Source organism: Topomyia yanbarensis, chromosome 3 (assembly GCF_030247195.1).
Source record: "Topomyia yanbarensis strain Yona2022 chromosome 3, ASM3024719v1, whole genome shotgun sequence".
NCBI classification, from domain to species: domain Eukaryota; kingdom Metazoa; phylum Arthropoda; class Insecta; order Diptera; family Culicidae; genus Topomyia; species Topomyia yanbarensis.
The window spans coordinates 140,157,879-140,177,741 of NC_080672.1; the positions used below are offsets into that span (position 1 = coordinate 140,157,879).

Below are 19,863 nucleotides of genomic sequence, written 5' to 3' on the forward strand. Positions count from 1 at the left end.
TTTGACAGTTGGCTTTTAGGCCGTAATCATATGTTTGTCGAGAATTTTCATGCATTTTCTAGCATATACTTCTAGTAAATATTCAATGAGTGGATAGACCGAATACGTCCAATGCACAAAATTTGCAGCAGAAGAAACGAGAGGCAGATCAAAAAGTATGATATCGGTGATTAAAAAAAAGTTCTGCGTATGCCTGGTCCAGACATTTACAGACTTTTAAAACAGTAATAAACTGACCGATTTTCTTCAGAAAATAATAGATGTGTCCCAGCATGCAAAGAATTACGAATCAAATACCGTTCATACTTTTACCATTTAGATTTTTTTTAAGAAATTTAGAACTTAATCTTTCACGGAATCTTTTTGGTCTTTTTCGGAGTAACGAACCAATGATCTCTAAATGCGCAGGTATCCTTCTGTTGATCAACAGCATGCGGCAGCTGTTCAAATCGTAAAATTATTTCCACAACTTAGTAATACGCGAGTCACACCAACTGCTCCTGATGAGGTTTGTTATTCTATGCTTATTTAATTTCTCTAATATAATTATAATTATTTTCATGCTAGTCATTTTTCTTTTGGCGCAACGGAGGCAAGGAAAAGGGTGCTCATACTGGCATGATATTTCATCGCATCCGGAATGTCATCAAACAGCTACCTGCAGGAAAACATAAATATAATCGAGGAACTATGCCTGTAGAAGAGTCCGTTTCAACTGAACTTGTAGAGCGGGCTCAATTGCTCCGAGTAATGCTTGCATCGGCATCAGTAGCAGAACATATTTGTGATGAAATGGACCGATGCTTTCCAGTCCTCAAACTGTTATTAAAAGAAAAGAAACCCGTTAATGATATCTTGGATATGTTTCCACACCTGTGTTCATATGAAGGATTGGTGGTAACATGTTTATTTTTTATTATTTACTATTTCACTTTATGGTATTCACGGAACATATGAATATTTATATCATATCACTTTTTCTAGATTCGTCAAATGTTTGAGAGATTGTATCCTAACAGAACAGAAGGTCTCAAAATCGAGGATGTCTTCTCTCAGTGTCTATCTTATTCACCGTCCAGATTCTCTAGAGTAGAAGATGGTGAGATATATTTTTTTTTAATTTAGCCCAAAGGTCTGTCATAAAATTTTAAATTTGTAAAACTATTCACAGATCACATTCGAGGATGCTTGAGAATAATTTCTCATATGCCAATTCGCGGACAAAAAAGAACGCTGGTAGGCTGTCCAACTGTAGGCGAAGAACATTCGGCTTCAATTTTAATTCGTTGGATTGGGGTAAATGCAATATAATATACATAAGGTTAGATGTAATGATTTTATATCATCATTAGGAGTGCTTAGATACATACGTGGCATCCCCCGCAACTGATTCCAAACTACACATGGTGTGCGTAGCAAGCCCGATGAAAAGAGGAAATTATGCCGTCATTTGTGAGAAAAAAGTTATATTCGAGACTAACAATTCTATTCATGCAGTGGAAATTTTATTCAAATGCTACGCAGTTCTCGGAGTGGAGGTGCCACCTAATTTTAGAATGTTTTGGGACTTTCTGGCATGTGCCATATATAATATAATTCCGCACAGTCAGAGGACAACTGTGAATAGACTCGTCCAAACTTTTATTGAAGTTTCCCGCGCACGTATTGACAACAAATAAAAGGACAACTTTTTTATACAATACTTACTAAAAACCATATAATTTAATAAACAGAAGTTTCTTTAATTATTATTGTAAAAATATTCCATAAGAAAAGAAAGACTGCATTGTGTTGTATCCAAAACAAAATTTTGACGGCCAATTTCTTCACTGGATGTAAACCGGTTTAGTTCCAGTTCAAATGCAACAATCGATCATGAACCAATTTAAATAGGAATCGGTTGTTGCATTTCTTCTTACAGAAACCATTCAGAATTGCAAGTCATAATCCGGATGTTTCTCAGTAAAGTTCAGTCAGAAATGAGCCGGAATTCCGGCTGGCTCCAGTCAGTATTCCGGCTCCAGTGACACAACCTATTCTAACTAGAATCGGTTGTGTCACTGGAGCCGGAATACTGACTGGAAACAGCTGGAATTCCGGCTCATTTCCGGCTGAACTTTACTGGGTTTTAATGAAATATTGCACTCATAAATTGGGTAATATTCTACCCAAAAACTGAGGAATTACAACTGGCTTTGTTGTCTACTCAAAAATTGGGTAAGCTTCTGCTCATAATATGAGTAAAAATCGATCAATTTTTGGTTTTGTTGAAGTTCTACTGAACCCAAAATTTGAGTAATGTTCAACTCAAAGTCTGCGTAATAATTACTTAATTTTTGGTTTTGTTAAATTTGTACTGAACTCAAAATTTGAGCAATGTTGAACTCAAAATCTGAGTACTAGTGAAGCACTTTTGGGTTTAGTGTAGATAATATTGTACTCAAAAACCGAGTAATAATTACTCAGTTTTTGGTTCATGCTGGCTTACTCAAATTTGAGTAACTCCGGAATTACTCAATTTAAGGGTTGTTCCACTTTATCTGGAAATGGGTGGGATTAAACTCATTTTTGAGTAACTTTTTACGAGCGTGTAGATTTTTGTACGGTGGAAAAAATAGTGTGCAATGGATTTTTGACGTAAATTACGCCATAATTACACTAGACACTAGTGGATAATCAGTGCATCTATGTGATTATTAGCGTAAATCGGGAATTTGGATGCATGCCATAGAAAACATCTCACCGTAATTTTCTGATCATAGCAAAGGTTTTGGACATCCGCATAGCTTCCTTGTGATTTACCAGGCGCCGATCATTCGTTAGCAGCAAACAATATATGAATTTCATGTAATTGTTTTCGCCGACGATTTCTATGACGCGCTCTCGTCCAATGTTTACACTCTAAGAGCATGTTCAGGAGTGTTTCAGTTCTAGATTCATAATTTTGACAGTTCTATTATATAAAACTGAAAATTTTAAAACTAGAACTTTGTAGCGGATGTTCTATTCAGTTTAAAATTCATGTCTCACCATTCCTTCAGCATTATTGCATTCAAATTTATTTTTCCCCAGTCTATCGGGTCTAAGTGTCTGTGCTGAAAACTTTGCATGTATTTAAAACACAGTTCTAAACGTGTTTTAAAATCAGCAACAAATAGAACGGAGTCGTATAACGGTTTTGAATTTTAAAACAAAACTGTTCGAAATTATAAAACAAAACGCTCTGCTGGGGATGTGAATGTTTCAGTTCCAGTTCTACTTTGAAACTCCTACACAAAATAAAACGCTCCTGAACATGCCCTAACGAGCTAGCCTAGTATCAGAGTTTTTAATAGTAGAGTTGCGTAAAGAGGATTGGCAACATTGGACCAATCATTGGTCTTTTTTAAATTTTGGCAACCTTTTATTTTTAGTTAAATTTCAAATGACTTCACCCGAACGCTTCAGTTAGAAGTTAACTTTGCGCATTTAAAAATTTAAAATTAAGTGTTTAGTTTTATTTTGTAAAAATCAGTACGATAAATAACATCGTATAAAGAATTTAAGATTAAATTTAAATTTAATTAAATTAAATTTAAATTTAAGATCCGCAACTAAGAACGAAATGCATTGATTTTTGCCGCTTGTCGTCTGATTGGGGTGTGACAAAAAACAATCGAATTTGCAGCGTAAGATAAATTTGAATAAGTACATATGTAAAAGTGGAATGCATACACAAATTTGTCAAAATTTTAGCTGCACTTTAACTATGAGAAATACCTTCATATTTCCACTGTCGGTGGAAGATTATTAACATTACCCAGAGCTGTTCCGGTGTTTGAAATAGTGCCAAATTTGAATATCAGTGAACATATATTTTTTAATAATTGTCATTAAGCGAAGTATTCCTGGTTTTAAATAATGTTAATATCACATCATTGAATTTTTTCTCATAATTATAATCACATAATAACGATACTCCCCACGCATTCGAGCATTGTTATTCTTCGTGTCCGATAGGTAGACGTTTTGAGTGTTCAATAGGTAGATTTGCTTCAGTCTTTGCGCAACTGTTCTTTATGAACTGTGCCTAGTATATGTAAGCCGTGTTGCTCGGTTCCTGTCAAAATTTGCCAGAAAACGCAAGCGAAACCGAGTTCGCCCTAGCTCAACTAACCCGACAGGATACGCGCAGAAATCTGACAGGGCTGCCAAACCAAGACTTACAGAAATCTAGCAGAGCGGTCTCTGCCAGAAAATTTGCTCACTGGGAAACCTATTATATTATTAGAGCATGTTCAGGAGTGTTTTAGTTCTAGATTCATAATTTTGACAGTTCTATAAAATAAAACTGAAAATTTTAAAACTAGATCTCGCTGTCCCCAGCAGCAGTTTCAGCGGATGTTCTATTCAGTTTAAGGTTGCACAGGGAATGCGCAAAATTCGCAAACGAAAAAAGCAGTTTTTTCCACACCGTATGTCAGATCTTCATAAAAATCAATCAGCAGTACTGTAACAACATTCTACATACGCTGATTGATTTTTGTGAAGATCTGACATACGGTGTGGAAAAAACTGCTTTTTTCGTTGGCGAATTTTGCGCATTCTCTGTGCAACCTTAAAATTCATGTCTCGCCATGCCTTCAGCGTTACTGCATTCAAATTCATTTTCCCCTAGTCTATCGGGTCTAAGTGTCTGTGCTGAAAGCTTTGAATGTATTTAAAACACAGTTCCAAACGTGTTTTAAAATCTGCAACAAATAGAACGGCGTCGTATAACAGTTTTAAATTTTAAAACAAAACTGTTCGAAATTATAAATCAAAACGTACGTTGGTATGACGAAAGCAAGTCGATTTATTCTGTGATCACTCACACGACTCATGTAAGATTCATCTTACGAATACCAAAGTGCCATCTTCTCCATTTTCCATTCATTTTCAATTTCTTTGGTTATGTGAATATCTCTACTGGCAGTAGAGAGATATTCACATAATCAAAAAAAATTTAAAATGAATGGAAAATGATTCAGCGATTGGGCTGTTCGAATGAATGCTGAATTCTAGTTAGAATCGGTTGTGTCACTGGAGCCGGAATACGAACTGGAACCAACCAGAATTGCGGTTCACTTCCGGCTGAACTTTACCGGGAAGGTTCCCAATTTGTTTTTTTTTCCTCCGTGCATCTCTGATTATGAGGATAGCTAATTTCTTGAGCGTTTTTTCAAAACGTCATATCTGCAATGAGTTACTCTCTGTTTACTTTCTCTTTCGATTTTTACGGCGTCACTATAACACTTTTCACTTATTTTACAGTACAGATCGAAAGACGGTGGTTTTAACTAGCATATTATGCAAAGAGTTGAGGGATAAGTGTTAAAGTGACCGAATTATTAACAGAAGAGAAAGTAAACAGAGTAACTCATTGCAGATATGACGTTTTGAAAAAACGCTCAAGATTTCTTGAGCGTTTTTTCAAAATGGCGTCTACAAAATGAGTGACTCAGTTTACTTTCTCTTTTGATTTTTGCGGCGTCAATATTGAATACTTTACGCTGACGTCACAAATGAACGGAGTGTTCATTTTTGACAGTTCGCTTGTACTGTTTACATGAACTTAGAAAAATTCTTTACGATTTTCTTTAAGCGAATCTAGTCGTCCACAAATTTTTCTAAGTCCATGTAAACAGTACAAGCGAACTGTCAAGAAAAGTGAGGTTAACTGTGCCAGTAAAGAACCTAATTAGGCAATCCATTAGGGCATGTTCAGGAGCGTTTTATTTTGTATAGGAGTTTCAAAGTAGAACTGGAACTGAAACATTCACATCCCCAGCAGAGCGTTTTGTTTTTTAATTTCGAACAGTTTTGTTTTAAAATTCAAAACTGTTATACGACGCCGTTCTATTTGTTGCTGATTTTAAAACACGTTTAGAACTGTGTTTTAAATACATTCAAAGTTTTCAGCACATACACTTGGCCCCGTTAGACTGGGGAAAAATAAATTTGAATGCAGTAATTCTGAAGACATGAATTTTAAACTGAATAGAACACCCTCTAAAACTGCTACTGGGTCCCAGTTAAGCTCAGCCGGAAATGAACCGGAATTCCGGCTGGTTCCAGTTCGTATTCCGGCTCCAGTGACACAACCGATTCTAGTTAGAATCGGTTGTGTCACTGGAGCCCGTGTACGAACTGGAACCAGCCAGAATTCCAGTTCATTTCCGGCTGAACTTTACTGGGGTACAGCAAATTCTAGTTTTAAAATTTTCAGTTTTATATTATAGAACTGTCAAAATTATGAATCTAAAACTGAAACACTCCTGAACATGCCCTTAGACGTTTGTTTGAAAATTCAGCGGTGGGTTCTGTCAACAAATCTACTGCGAACAGAAAAACCAGGTATCTGCTACGCCGCCATGATTTTTACCAACATCTAAAACGTCGCGTTAGGGTCGATCCACAATAAACAGAATCAATTTCATTCGGCACAATTTGGGATAGTCGAGTTCGTTTAATTTATTGGTGCACCATGGTGTAACGTTTTTGTTATTCACTGACATGACCAAACAACACATTTCTTTAATTAGCTATCCAATATTTTCGCTTTTTAACAAATGCCTAAAAATTGAGTCATGCCGTACGGTATCTGACTAGTAAAAATCGAGCTTCGAGCAAAACAAGCAGAACAATTTGAACTGTCAGTGGGGCCCATAATTTGTGTGCCCGCTGAGATGTTGACTTATGTCAGTTCAATACAAATGGGTATAGGACATTGCAAGGTGACGTAATATGAGTAAAAATGCTCGAAAAAATGACAGTTCAGCGAGCTTGTTTACATGGTGTTAGAATTCGAACCGAGTTTCTTGTACTGGGTTAAACCAAAAATTTTCTAAGTCCATGTAAACAAGCTCTCTGAGCTGTCAGAAAAGTGAGGTTATACATTTTCATGCAATGCTCAATGGGTGCCATATACGTGAGAAAAACACGCCCGACAAACATTTTTCGTTAGTCCGATTCGTTTGATGTTGGATCGAATCAACGATATTGTCGGACGTCGCACCCCTCGGAGTAACGTCAGAATAGGTAAACAAGAAATCTAGAGAAAATTTTCAATAGGACGTAAGTAACAATAAGAGATTCTCTTTGGGGTCTTTCTCTTCTGTTCATTACTCGGCCATTTCAACATTTACTACTAAACTCTTTGCATAATATTCTAGTAAAAACCGTCGCCTTTCGATATGTACTGGAAAATTAGTGCAAAGTGTTGTAATGGCGTCGTAATAAACGAAAGAGAAAGTAAACAAAGAGAGGCTCTCAATGTTACTTACGTCCTATTGAAAATTTTCTCTAGAAATAATCAGCTGATTAGAAACGTCTCATGGATTGCCTAATAGCCAGGGCAGGAAAATTTCGAAAAATGAATTGATTGCTGTTCGAAGCTTCACGAAGCACCTTCTCAAGCATACCACATGCAATCGATGAGTTTGACACAATCGCTGCGAACTAGACCTGTGCGCCGCCACGCCACGCCGCCGCCGCCGGTAAATTTTAGCAAACGCCGACGCCGAAAGGTAGACCGGCGGCGCGCCGCCGATGCTTTTTTCCCACGCCGACAATTCGCGAACTCGACAATCGTTGGCTCAAAATTTTAACCACAAATCTAGAAACATTGTCTATGGTCCGAATATACGACGTTAACTGATTCATGATTAATCACATATTGATGTTTATTTGGTATTAGTGGTTGTGAATTAGATCACAACATTAACAAAGTCTTGATATTTTCTCGCAAATCGTTACACGACACTCGGAATACAATTCATGGATCTATTCTTGCTTCGTCAACTGGTAATGATTGCGAGCATATAAGTTACAATTCGCCATTCGTGCGCGTGGAAATGTCCACAAATTAAAAAAACACTTCCACTTTCAAGATATAAGTAATGAAATTTACGATAATTTGCCTGATCTTAATCTTTGCACGTAATCAATTTCACTGGAATACAGTGTATTATTCATCGATTTTTTAACCGATTCATGATAGTATGCTAGACACGATTACCCGTCGAGCTCGTGAAACTGTTCATGATATAGTTCATGAAGTAATTAATTTTCCACATAATCTTAATATACTTACGAAAACAATTTCAAGGAACTCAGACTATTATTCATGGATTATTCGCTATGGTCTTTGGTTTTGAAATTTCTATGTGAGATATTGTGTACAAATGCTAGCAACCAGTCTCATAGGCGCGAGCATTAGATACAAGGAAACTACCAGGACCTGTAACCCTGTTATTCTTTTGTTAAGATTCAGTGTAATGTTCGGAATTAAATGAAACTGCGCTAAGCATCAAAAATACATTACTTATCCACAATTCAAATCCGTGAAATAATTAAGAAAACTTTAAGACACGTGACTCTGTGTAAAAAATCCGACGATAAACTCAAGACTAAAATATCACGTTAACACGAAGAGAATTTACGAAAATCGTTGCACATCATTCAATTCTTGACTTTTTTAGTCAATAAAGTTAATACAAATTAATGTATCATCAAGTTATGAACTAGATTAATAAAAATATTAAGCATATTAAGACACAACCACCTACTAAACATTTGAGTATAATGCCATATTTTTTGCGCGAACTAGTTTTTTGAAAACACAAAAATTATTTTCAATGCGAGGTTTACTTATCATTGATTGAATCGTGACTTATTTTAAAAAAAATTTCTCGAAGAATAGTTGGACAGAATGATCTTGACTTTTCGCGACGCTGGTGCACTGATGTGGCGATGCAGAGGGTAAGATTTCTGGTCTCAATAATTATTCATCGTGTGATCTAGCCCCACTCAGGGAAGATTTTCAGTGTCAGTTGCATCAACCCGGTATCACAAACAAAAAAGACGTAACACGAGATGAATTTTCATCACTCGTAGAAAAAACGGTCGTTTTAAATTACAAAAAATCAGCGAGCGTGGTGTTAGTGAAGAGATTTTGACACAGAGCTAAATGCGTTACTTAGTTTCTGCACCCACCCAAAAACGTTGCCGTCTTTTTAATCTCATGCAAACCAAAACAAACAAAATGGGCCGGAAATGTGAAATTCATTCTTGTCGAAGTGCCCAAGGCGGGAGTTTTTCACAATTATTTCTTAAGTTACAACACGATGCCGATCGCCGAGTAAGCACTTAATAGGATGTTAGTAATTTAATTGATTCGGTGTATCGAATCTGACTAGATGTATGCAATGGATTCGAATTTGTTGGTCCCCGGATCTGCTGGAGCAATTGGCGGAGTGCAGGTGCTACGAAAACTAGAGATACGCTCAGACCATTTTCAATCAGACTTGTTTAGTAATCAGTTTCAACCCAACATCAAGTCGTGGAATTATTATGAATGATAGTAACTGTATATTTAGGTTTCGTTATGGTGTAGATCTGTATGACTCCAGCACATCGAGCATATTTTGCACTTTAGATAGAAGCAAATCTTAAGTTAAAAGAAAATGTGGTGTCACGGAATCGTATGCGTTATTTTGTACTTACAAGAAGTAAAAGTAAATGCCAAACAGGAAAATGAAGTAAAAGGTCCTTACATGACCATTAAAAGTGACATTTCTGCGCAGTAATGCCATTAATGCCATTAGGGACCATTCATAAATTACGTAACGCAAAAATTGCCCAAAATTAACTCCCCCCTCCCCCCATGTAACAAATTGTCACAAATTTCTTTATCCCCCCCTCCCCTATTACGTAACGAATTCCTTGAAAAAAAAAATTTCCTGAGGGAAAACATGTTACGTAACGATCTAGCTTACTCCCCCTCCCCCCTAAATGTCACAATATGTAACAACTTGTCGAACCCCCCCTCCCCCCTAAAAGCGTTACGTAATTTATGAATGGTCCCTTAGTAACGCCTCGTGTTAGGGTACCCGATATCTGTGGGATTCTTAAAGAGCGACGGTAAAGAAGACTAAAATGAAACAAAAAACAATGAAACGACAACAAGAATTAATTTCCTCAAACAAAACAAAAACTATTTTACCGTTTTAATTTCCCAAACATAGAACTATAAATAATTATTATGGGTTATTGAAATACAGTCGTTACTCTGCATTCTGTAAATTTGTCCATTGCAATCATTATTTCATGCGAAGTCGTAGTATGCGACATCGACAATTTTTCTATTTCGTTCTTTAAATTTTGCAACTGTAAAATAGTCCCGCCATTCATTTATTATCTTGCATTTGGCAAGCAGGGTGGGCACTTGTGACGCATCAGCGAAATTAAATGCATTTCTTTCCATCAAAATAGAAATTCATAATGCATTTTGCGTTGCAAGTAAGACGTCAAAACCCTACAAAAAACTAGCCCTACATTCAACAAAACATCTAACAAAGTGGATCAGCGTAGGACGATTGTTAAACAATCTTTTCTGCGAAGGAGTGCAAAGTTGTTGCAAAAATGGAAATTAAATGCATTTTTTCTAATTTGAAGCAAATTTGTAATACATTCTGAAAGTGATCTGCCCCTAGGTGGGCACTATTGGGGCTTCAGTTGAAAAAAAAAATTACTTGATATGATTGCGAGAATTCCATTTTGTGCAATGTGTTCAACAGATGTCGCTATTACATCGTGAGCGATGATTTTTTTTAGAATTTTCTTCAAGCTGGTAACGTCTGTTTGTATGTGCTGCGAAGTCTGTTACCAATTTGGGAAAGGAATTTTACTGCCAAGAATTGTTTTTAGTTACATAGGTGTCAATATTCGTCACGCCGACACACGCCGGCGCGCCGCCGCCGATAGGGTCCAACGGCGTGACGCCGCCAACGCCGCCGCCGCCGGCCAAATATGTCGCTTACGCCGCCGCCGATTAAAAATGCATCGGCGCACACCTCTACTGCGAACATTTAGGGGTAAAACTTATCTCTGCTCGGACGAAGCGAGCTTCGCATCTAGTTCGCTCTTTACAATGTTCGAAAAAGTTCACATTAACCTTAGAAGCACACATCGTCGAACACGAGGTGAGCTCTTGGCTCGTGGTTTTTGCGTTTTTGGAACATTTCCACAGAGTTTCGAAGCGATATTCGGTGAACACATATAAAGCGAATGCCTCGTTTATTTGAGAATCGCGAACATCGAAGTTTTATATCGCTTCAAGCATCAGCATCATGAAGCCACCGCGAACATGTTCGCTACGTGACTATCTGTCTTAAAATCATAAACTGTAAATCTTATTTTGAGTATAAACAAAATGGATTATTTTAAGATTATAATTTAGGATTTAGGGATTAGGTGCGTCGCATACCTTACCAATTTATGAGCCACGAGTTTGAATGAGCGTAGTGCCCAGGTAACCAACAAGCATTAGTGTATGCAGTAAAGTAGCGTAAAATTTGCATTTCGGATGCTTCTTGCAGTATGCTGTCATTCGTTATGCATAACTGTTGTTAATCAGCATTTCAAAAACTGTTTAAAAACTTCTTGCCAGTAAGCAGCATTCTGAATGCACAACAGTAGTAAAAAAGCATTTTCATAGCACAGCAGTAATGTAGCCGTATATTTTGCCAAAAGCGACTTTTAAATAGCATTTAAAACGACTTAAGTGCTTATCAAGTAGCCGTTAAGGCGCATTCAGCTTGCTTATTGGTTACCTGGGTGGTAGTGAAATTCAAATTCTTTTTTTCGGAATACAATTATGTTTACTAGCTACTTTGATTGCAAACTCGTCTTTTCTTCTTCAATCGGAGTATATTTTCCCTGCCAAGGAGTTTAGGTGAAGATGTATAAAGTGTGTTTAAGGGGGTAAGGGTTTCAGCGTGAAAAAATGTTTTTTGGTGAAATGACTCTTTTGGATGAAATGATACATTATAATGTACAAAAGTTTTGATCAATTCGCTTCGCCCAAATTTCTAAAAAAATCGCAAATAGTGTTTTTTAACGCTAAAACCATTACCCCTCTCTTAATAATCTCCCTATCTAAAAGAAATTCTTCCTAAAAAGAACAATTTTCGGATGGAATCTCACTACTGACGTCCGAGTTCAGTTAGACGGCGAACTTCAGTTATTTGCCTTCACTGAGGCAGTGGCGTAGCCAGAAATTTGGTTTGGAGGGGGTTTTGATGAAAATCGCAAATTTTTTGAAAAAATGCTAAAATTTAATATGAGTTTGATAAATTATTGAAAACTCAAAAACATAAGTAGTCTAACAGATGTCATTCCAGTCTACAAACAAGAAGGATCAACATGGAACAGTTTTCAAACCTCTATAGATTATTTTCTTGTATAATATGTCAATGAAGTCAAAAATTACGATCTTTTAAAGTGGGATAAATGATCTAAAAAATTTTCAACGTTCAAGATCACCTAATATAATAATCCTTGGCTTTGAAGGTTTGACAACTTCGGGAAGTTATCAACATAAAACAGCGCCTGCTTTGATATAGAAATTTTAGTGATTAATTCTCATAGAGGTAATTATGGTGAATTAATTTTTCAAAAATATTAAGAGACATGGTGCCTTCCCTAATAAAAAAAATTATACACGAACTTTAACCCATATAATCCAACGATTTCACATATTGTTTGGATTATACCCTGAACAGGTCGTTAGGCTCTTGGATCATAAGATGTTTATTAGGGTTCAGCAAAGTTTTTGATAATGTCATTTCAAACAATTTTGTTGAAAATATGAAGGCTACATGAATTCAACATATAGGGATTTAAATGGACTGGGCCTGCTATATTTCTCCTTAGTGAAGAAAAATTTAGGTGAAAACTATTTTTTTCTGTGCTACGGATAAAATTTTTTGAAACAATCATTGCGAGTTGAGAACACAAAACCTATAACTAAATTATGGATGGATGGAACTGAAACTTGCGTTTCGACTTCATCTCATCAGAATCCGACACTAACTTGGTGGGCGGACTAAGCTAGCGCCGAATTGATGCTAACTTCTGAAAATGGAATCACTCTTTGTGTTTTTGAGTCCTTTTAATATCTTTAATATCTCCCTTATTTTTTTTGTGTGCTTCAAAGGCACCTTGAACGCAATGTGAATTTATTATTTAATTACCGCAGAAGAGATTTATCAAATACAGTAATTTCAGAATAGCTTGTTGTAAAGGTTTTCTACTACTATATTTCGATACTCTGAATATGTGAGATATTTATGTCTTTGACAAAGTTGTTTGAAATAGCACTTTCGAAAACTTTGCTGGAGACATTAAGTCTCGACCCAAATATGCTTGAAGAGTAATTCTTCTCTATAATTACTTCTAGGAGGATTAACCGTCAAAATTATTCTAACAGTAGATGAACAGTTTTACGTTTTGAAATTCTTCAATGATACTTAAAATTGAAATTTGGCAGTTTCGAATGAATGTGATCGTGACCGTTAAAAATTTATCGAGCATTAATTTTACTTTTCTTCATTAGTCAACCTCACAACTTGCAGCACTAGTACGTAGCACACAAAATTTTAGTACGCCATTCATTGCATCCTGCTAAGAGGCTATTCATATAGTTGATAATACAACAAAAATCCAATGCTCATAAAACCGATCCTGACCTGCTAGAGACAAAATTACATCAGCTTTCAACTAGTTTCTGAAATGTTATTCTTGTTGTTAACCATATTGAATTGTTGTCTAAACGCTACACAATCTAATAAAATACATTTTCAGCAAATGTTGAAATGTATGCAAGTTTTCGGTAAACAAGCTTATGTTTTATATGCAATCAACCTATTCAAATTTAGATTCCCATTCGAAAAATTGTCTCTAATCCATATTTTGAAGCATCTTTCCAAAAATGTGCTCATAATAATTCAGACAGTTATTTTATTTTACATTGAAGTAATTTGACAACTATGGGATTTTGGCTAAGAGATAAGTTACAAGATCCCCTTCCCACAATTTTCCAAAAGTTCTCATGACGCTTTAAACACAGTTCTCATTGTAGTGATCAGAGAATATTTTTCCAAAAATATTTTGTTGAATAATAAATTAAATTCGTCAGTATCAATTTTTTTTTTTCAATCCAATTAATTTTGGTTTGGGGGGGGGGGTTTACCCCCAACCCCCCCCCCTGGCTAGGCCACTGCACTGAGGGGTAGTTAGGCGTAGTCCGTTGGCCTTTGTTTTCAACTTGTTGCGGTTTCTAACGTTCTTGCGCAACATTCCTAATTCGGCTAGTCATATTCACTCAATAATATGCGATGATTTGTGTGTTAAACGTTATTTTTAATTTTACCAAATGAATTTATTAACAAATACCTACATACTTGAATCCATTATTATTGTCATTAATTGAATTATAATTTCTTGGCATCTGTACCAAACCAAGAGGAAAGCTTCCAAATGATTTTTATAATATTGTTTTATAAGTTTATTGGTTGATTACCTAATCACAAGAGACAAAATATTTATTTTCAAACATTTTCGACAGAATCTGTTCACTTAATAAATGAAGTGTCAAACTTATTGCATGTTCCACTTTTATGAAATTTATTTCCTGACTCCTGTACATGTGTTTTGTGATAAATAATGAGAAGGATATTCCAACTTGTTTGTATTGTATTTGTTAACTAATTACTGATGGAGAAACGCAAAGAACTTACAAACAATGTTCTAGTGAGTTTTTTTTGTTGGAAATCCAAAAACAATTCTGAAAAGGACAAAATTTGGTTTATCTTCTCCATGATGTAATCTTCCCTTATTTGACTTTTACTAATAAAAAATAAAAGAAAGAAATCTTTAGGGCCCCCTGTATTTTTTTTTTGAATCAGTTATAGCCGAAATGCTTTATGTAAGGGAAATCTCGGAAAATGAGAAGCGAAATAATTAACTCCAAGTAGAATGAAAGTCGTTCTAAACTCTAACTTTTTCGAATACTGTCTTTCCATTATTATTCACTTTTTGTCGCATTCCATATTTTGATATATTATTTTGAAGACCCATATTTAAGATCAATACAATAGTAATTCTTCAAAAGGGCTAATGAGACTTTTGTAAACAAACTTATTTCGCTCATTTTTCCGCTACAGAGTTGAATTTTATGAAAAATACACATGAATCAACATCTTTGCCCTTGGTAGAATCGATTTCAAATGTTTTCTCTGTTGAAATGATAACAAATTAAGAGAAATCAGCAAAACAAAAGTTTGTTCACAAATCTTATTAGCCCTAATCAAATGTTGATATGGAATAATAAAATCAATCAAGATCAATTTCGATTTTTTTTTTTAATTTTGCGGTGGTGTAATCCCTTAAGTGGTTGATTTAACGGCTTCTTTCAAAATTTATCGAACCTACTCCCATTCGTTCATTCGTTAGAGTAGTTTATGTTAAAGAGAGTGTACTAAATTAATAGGAACACTTAAATTTAGGAAGTTATGACCCTCGCTCCACAATGCAGTTTGCGACAGAATTGCTCAACTGAAAATTATTAAATGAAATGAATGAAAACAAACATTAGACTATAGCATTTTGTACGCATGCACTTCAGAGGTCCAGGGGTTACAATTTCTGTTCTAGTTCTCGGATCGCCAACACATTTTTTTCGATTTTTTGGCCCAGTTCTCAAGGGAAATCCAGTTTTTAACTTTTTGCATACATATTGCATTGAATGAAGAACTTAGATAATGTATTCATAAAGTATTAGTAATAATTCGATTGTCCGTTCATTTTAAAAGGCTATTTTCTATAACATTACAACTGATTTAATTTCACTTTCAAAATTTCTCGAAATATCATGTTCTAAAAGTTCTCAACCGATATAATATTCGAAAATAGTTATAAAAATGTCTCATCACACTGGTAGATGGATTCAAAGCGTTTTTTAAATAAGTGCACGAAAAAACATGCGCCCTTCTAAAACATACTTCTGAATCAAAATGGTTTTACTGTTAGTCGAAAACAAGATTTACAAAACGACCAGAACTGCCAAATATGAATCGGGAATGGTCGAGTTTATTGACATTCCCTATTTATTTCTAGGATTCATCATACACATCATGACGTTATTTATTTAGCTGATGATCGATTTTTTTCCTTTGAATGGATATCGATATCTTTATCCTCAAGAAACTGACATAGGAACATGACTAATGGCGATTTCGCTTGAACCTGAAACTGAGTCAGGTTCTAACCGCTGTCAGTTCATACATTTTGACAGCAGTTGGGGTTAGGAACTGACTCAGTTTCGCCTCAAACGAAAACCACATAAGATAAGCGAGCCACTCAATACGTTGTGTACATTGTGTTTAACTTCATTTTCTAGCCCTAATTTATTTCATTTGAAAATTTATCCCCGCCCTGTCACGAAATCTTGATTTTATCCCTACTGGTAATATATCAGTAGGGTATCTTAAATAAACTTGTTACGTCACTTTTCAGTTAACCCCAGCATCCATAAGCTACACATTGTCACAATTATTTTTCACCTATTCCACCCTTAATACAAGGCCTCTGTCTAGAATATACTTTTTTTTGCATAACTAGTAGGTAGGTATTTGAATAAAGAAAACTAATATCGTCCGGCGAACATGTTAGCGATGGCTCTCGCGATGCTAAATTGATATAATCCTTCGGTGTTCGCGATTCTGAAATACTTCGAGGTAATCTTTTTTCTGTGTTCGCGAACATCGCTTCGAAGCTCCGTGTAACTGTTTCAAAAATATCGATCACACGAACCAAGAGCTTAGCTCGTGTTCGTCGAAAACTACGCAAAAGCTTTTACATATCTTTCCGAACATCAATGAAATGAACAAGAAGCTTCATTTGTCCTCGCCAAAGAGCATGCAAAAGTATCGCCCAAATGTCCGCAATTACGATGGTAAGCGATTGTGATGCGAAGCTTGTGAATACGAACCAGTAACGCAAAGCTTCGCGCTTTGAAAGTATTCGAACATAGGTTCGGTTCGAATATTTCCTGCCCTGCTAATAGCACTTTTCACTTATTACAGTACAGATCGGAAGACGGTGGTTTTGACTAAAGAGACTAGAATAACAAAGAGACGTATCTTAATTGGCTCTCAAACGTGAAACTTATCCGCTCGACGCGCCAACTAGATTTCATTATTGGTATCAGCACAGATAACAGACGTTTAGGCTAGAACAAAATTTCTTCAAAAACCTGTGTAAACTTTCAAATTGATAAACGTTGGAAATCCGTGTTTCACTATTGCCATCTGCGCAACTTTTTGCTTCACATGTTTGACAGCTGCACTCTAACTGCATTGTATCGATCACTGCGCCATCTGCAAACGTTTGCCAAACGTGTTTCAGACGTCTGATTTATTCGGAATTTCAGTAGCGGGTATTTACACACGATTCAAATCGAGCCTAAACGTCTGTTATCTGTGGTATCAGTCAAATGATGACGGAAGCACAGAGAACAGACGTCCATCTTCAGCATTCAACTTGTGTAAAATCTCTAACGGTTTCGAATGTAGTTTGGATATCTAAACCAGGTGCGCTACTGTCGTCATGTTTTTTTGTGGCTGAGTGCGACAGAATTGACAGCGGTTATTCCTCTACCCAGTCAAACTAGTCCGGAACCGATTCGGACTTCCAGCATGAATTCCAGCTCAAATGCGTCAACCGATAGAGTCGGAATCGGTTGTTTTCTTTGAGGTAGATTCCATGCTGAATCCATCCAGGATTTCGAACCGGTTCCGGAATCGATTTGACGGATAGTTGGGATAGGTTGGTGTGGCGGCGCTAGTGTTTTTCGTATATTAATTCAAATGTTTACACACGTTTTTTAAATATTTTTGTTCGATCATGGATGTCTGTTCTCTGTGACGGAAGTATTTTTTTGCATTGATGATATAGGATGGTTGTTCGATTTTAATTGTTTTAAGATCAACATTGCTTAGTTTCACTAAAAGTTCAATTACAGGTGATAAGAAAACACTCGTTCTTCCGTTTGACGCCAAAACATTCAGTCAAATTTGATATTTTATTGCGAATTACTGAGATCCGGAATTATTTTTGTATTATTGAGGTTAGGTTGATTGTTTTAAATACGAAAAAATTTTACCTGGAAATTGAATTTATCAATGAATAGCCTCGACTGTCAATATTTGCACTCTTTAATCCAGTGATTTTCGCCCACTATCGTGTTTTTATCGATATTTCAATCTCTAAAATTCAGTTTAGTATAAACTGAAACCGGAAGAACGAATTCTTAGTGATGTAACAAGAAATTTATCATTTAGATATTTTTTAGAGATAGGAAACATATTTTCTTCATCAATATTAGTTTTTATTAGATGAAATAACAGTTAGTTATAATATTGATTGAGTTTATGAAATTCAAAATTTACTTTTCGATGCGTTTTGACAGATGGAAATAAAAACATCATCACTGCACTTTCGTGCCATCTTGCGGTCTACATCCAGCTTTAGATCGCGAATTCAGTGAAAACAATTCAACTAGCGACCAGGCTACAGGTCACAGGCAACACTGCAAATGTGCAAGCCTCACCAAACTTTGTTGTTATTCCGTTTATTTCTCCTAAACACTATAACACTATAATATAGTTAATATTATAAATCCGATGCGACTTCTGGTTTGCTGAGTTCCTCGACCAGCTAAATCATAGTTATATCCGCAGGAACCGTATTTTGCAGCAGCAAAACCATATTAGGACAAAATTTATTATTTGCATCATTTGGTATTCGTTACTCTCATGCTGAACTTCGTGCTCCCATCAAACCAAGCCCTTTTCTCAAGCGTTTTTAAACACGATGGTGCAGTAACAAACTTGGTTTGAGGATATAATTTTTATCTTTAAAATATTTAGTAATTTTAATGAATTGCATAACAATACTTCCTTAAAAACAATGCCACATATTGCTAAACATTTACGATTGACAACTCTCTTGTTCGTTTGGAATGACATTGACAGTAAAATTGGAATTTCAAACGGAACGTCTCTTTGTTATTATAGTCTCTTTAGTTTTGACCTTAAACTTTTGACTAGCATATTATGCAGAGTTGAGGGATAAATGAGCGACCGAATTATTAACAGAAGAGAAAGTAAAGTCACTCATTGTAGATATGTCGTTTTGAATAAAAGGTCTAGATTTAAAGTAAAGTTTTTTCAAAACGTCATATCTGCAATGAGTTACTCTCTGTTTATACTTTCTCTTTCGATTTTTACGGCGTCACTATAACACTTTTCACTTATTTTACAGTACAGATCGAAAGACGGTGGTTTTAACTAGCATATTATGCAAAGAGCTGAGGGATAGATGTTAAAGTGACCGAATTATTAACAGAAGAGAAAGTAAACAAAGAGAGTAACTCATTGCAGATATGACGTTTTGAAAAAACGCTCAAGAAATATGAAAACAAATGTAAATATGAGTGCGAATAACCCCTCTTAGGCTTTAACCTCGAGGGGTCATTCGCACTCATATTTATCATAAAAAATACAATACAAAAGTAAATAACGTTATATTATTTATTATTATAACATTTTAGTCGTCATCGCTGCTGTCGGTATACATGAATGCTGCTCCCAGAGCATTAGAGATAATGAGATATAGCAGAAGTGCGTCGTCGCTCTCGTTCTCAGTCGTATCGCAAATGCTGCAGTATCTTGTCGGCAGACCGGTAGCTGTACTACGATAGTAGAGATGGGACACACATGATTTCACACCTGATACAAACTTATTCTTGAAACGTCCGAATTGACGAATATACGGTTGAATACCGCGACCTTGCCACTTAACTGTGAATTGGACGTTTTCCTTGCAACACAATTTTACCTCAGGAAAAAAGATTTTGATCTCGCATAATCCGTTTTCTCTGAAATCGTGTTTGACACGTATGCGTCTGTTGCCAATAAGTTCACCACGGTCGATATTCTT

The 19,863-nt window shown here is 35.8% G+C and overlaps 1 protein-coding gene across 1 annotated transcript; it reads left to right on the top strand.

Annotated features, from left to right (window-relative positions):
• Positions 1–1,708, top strand: LOC131691705 (uncharacterized). Its single transcript, XM_058978313.1, has 5 exons — positions 1–508; positions 568–897; positions 985–1,099; positions 1,172–1,296; positions 1,353–1,708. Exons 1-5 carry the CDS (start codon positions 401–403, stop codon positions 1,677–1,679), a joined length of 1,005 nt encoding a protein of 334 aa, XP_058834296.1. The 5' UTR covers positions 1–400; the 3' UTR covers positions 1,680–1,708.
• The last annotated feature ends 18,155 nt before the right edge of the window (positions 1,709–19,863 follow it).

Coding starts and splice junctions, on each gene's coding strand:
- LOC131691705 (XM_058978313.1), top strand. CDS start 401: ATGCGCAGGTATCCTTCTGTTGATCAACAGCATGCGGCAGCTGTTCAA. Junction 898..984: donor GTTCATATGAAGGATTGGTG/GTAACATGTTTA, acceptor CACTTTTTCTAG/ATTCGTCAAATGTTTGAGAG. Junction 1,100..1,171: donor ATTCTCTAGAGTAGAAGATG/GTGAGATATATT, acceptor AACTATTCACAG/ATCACATTCGAGGATGCTTG.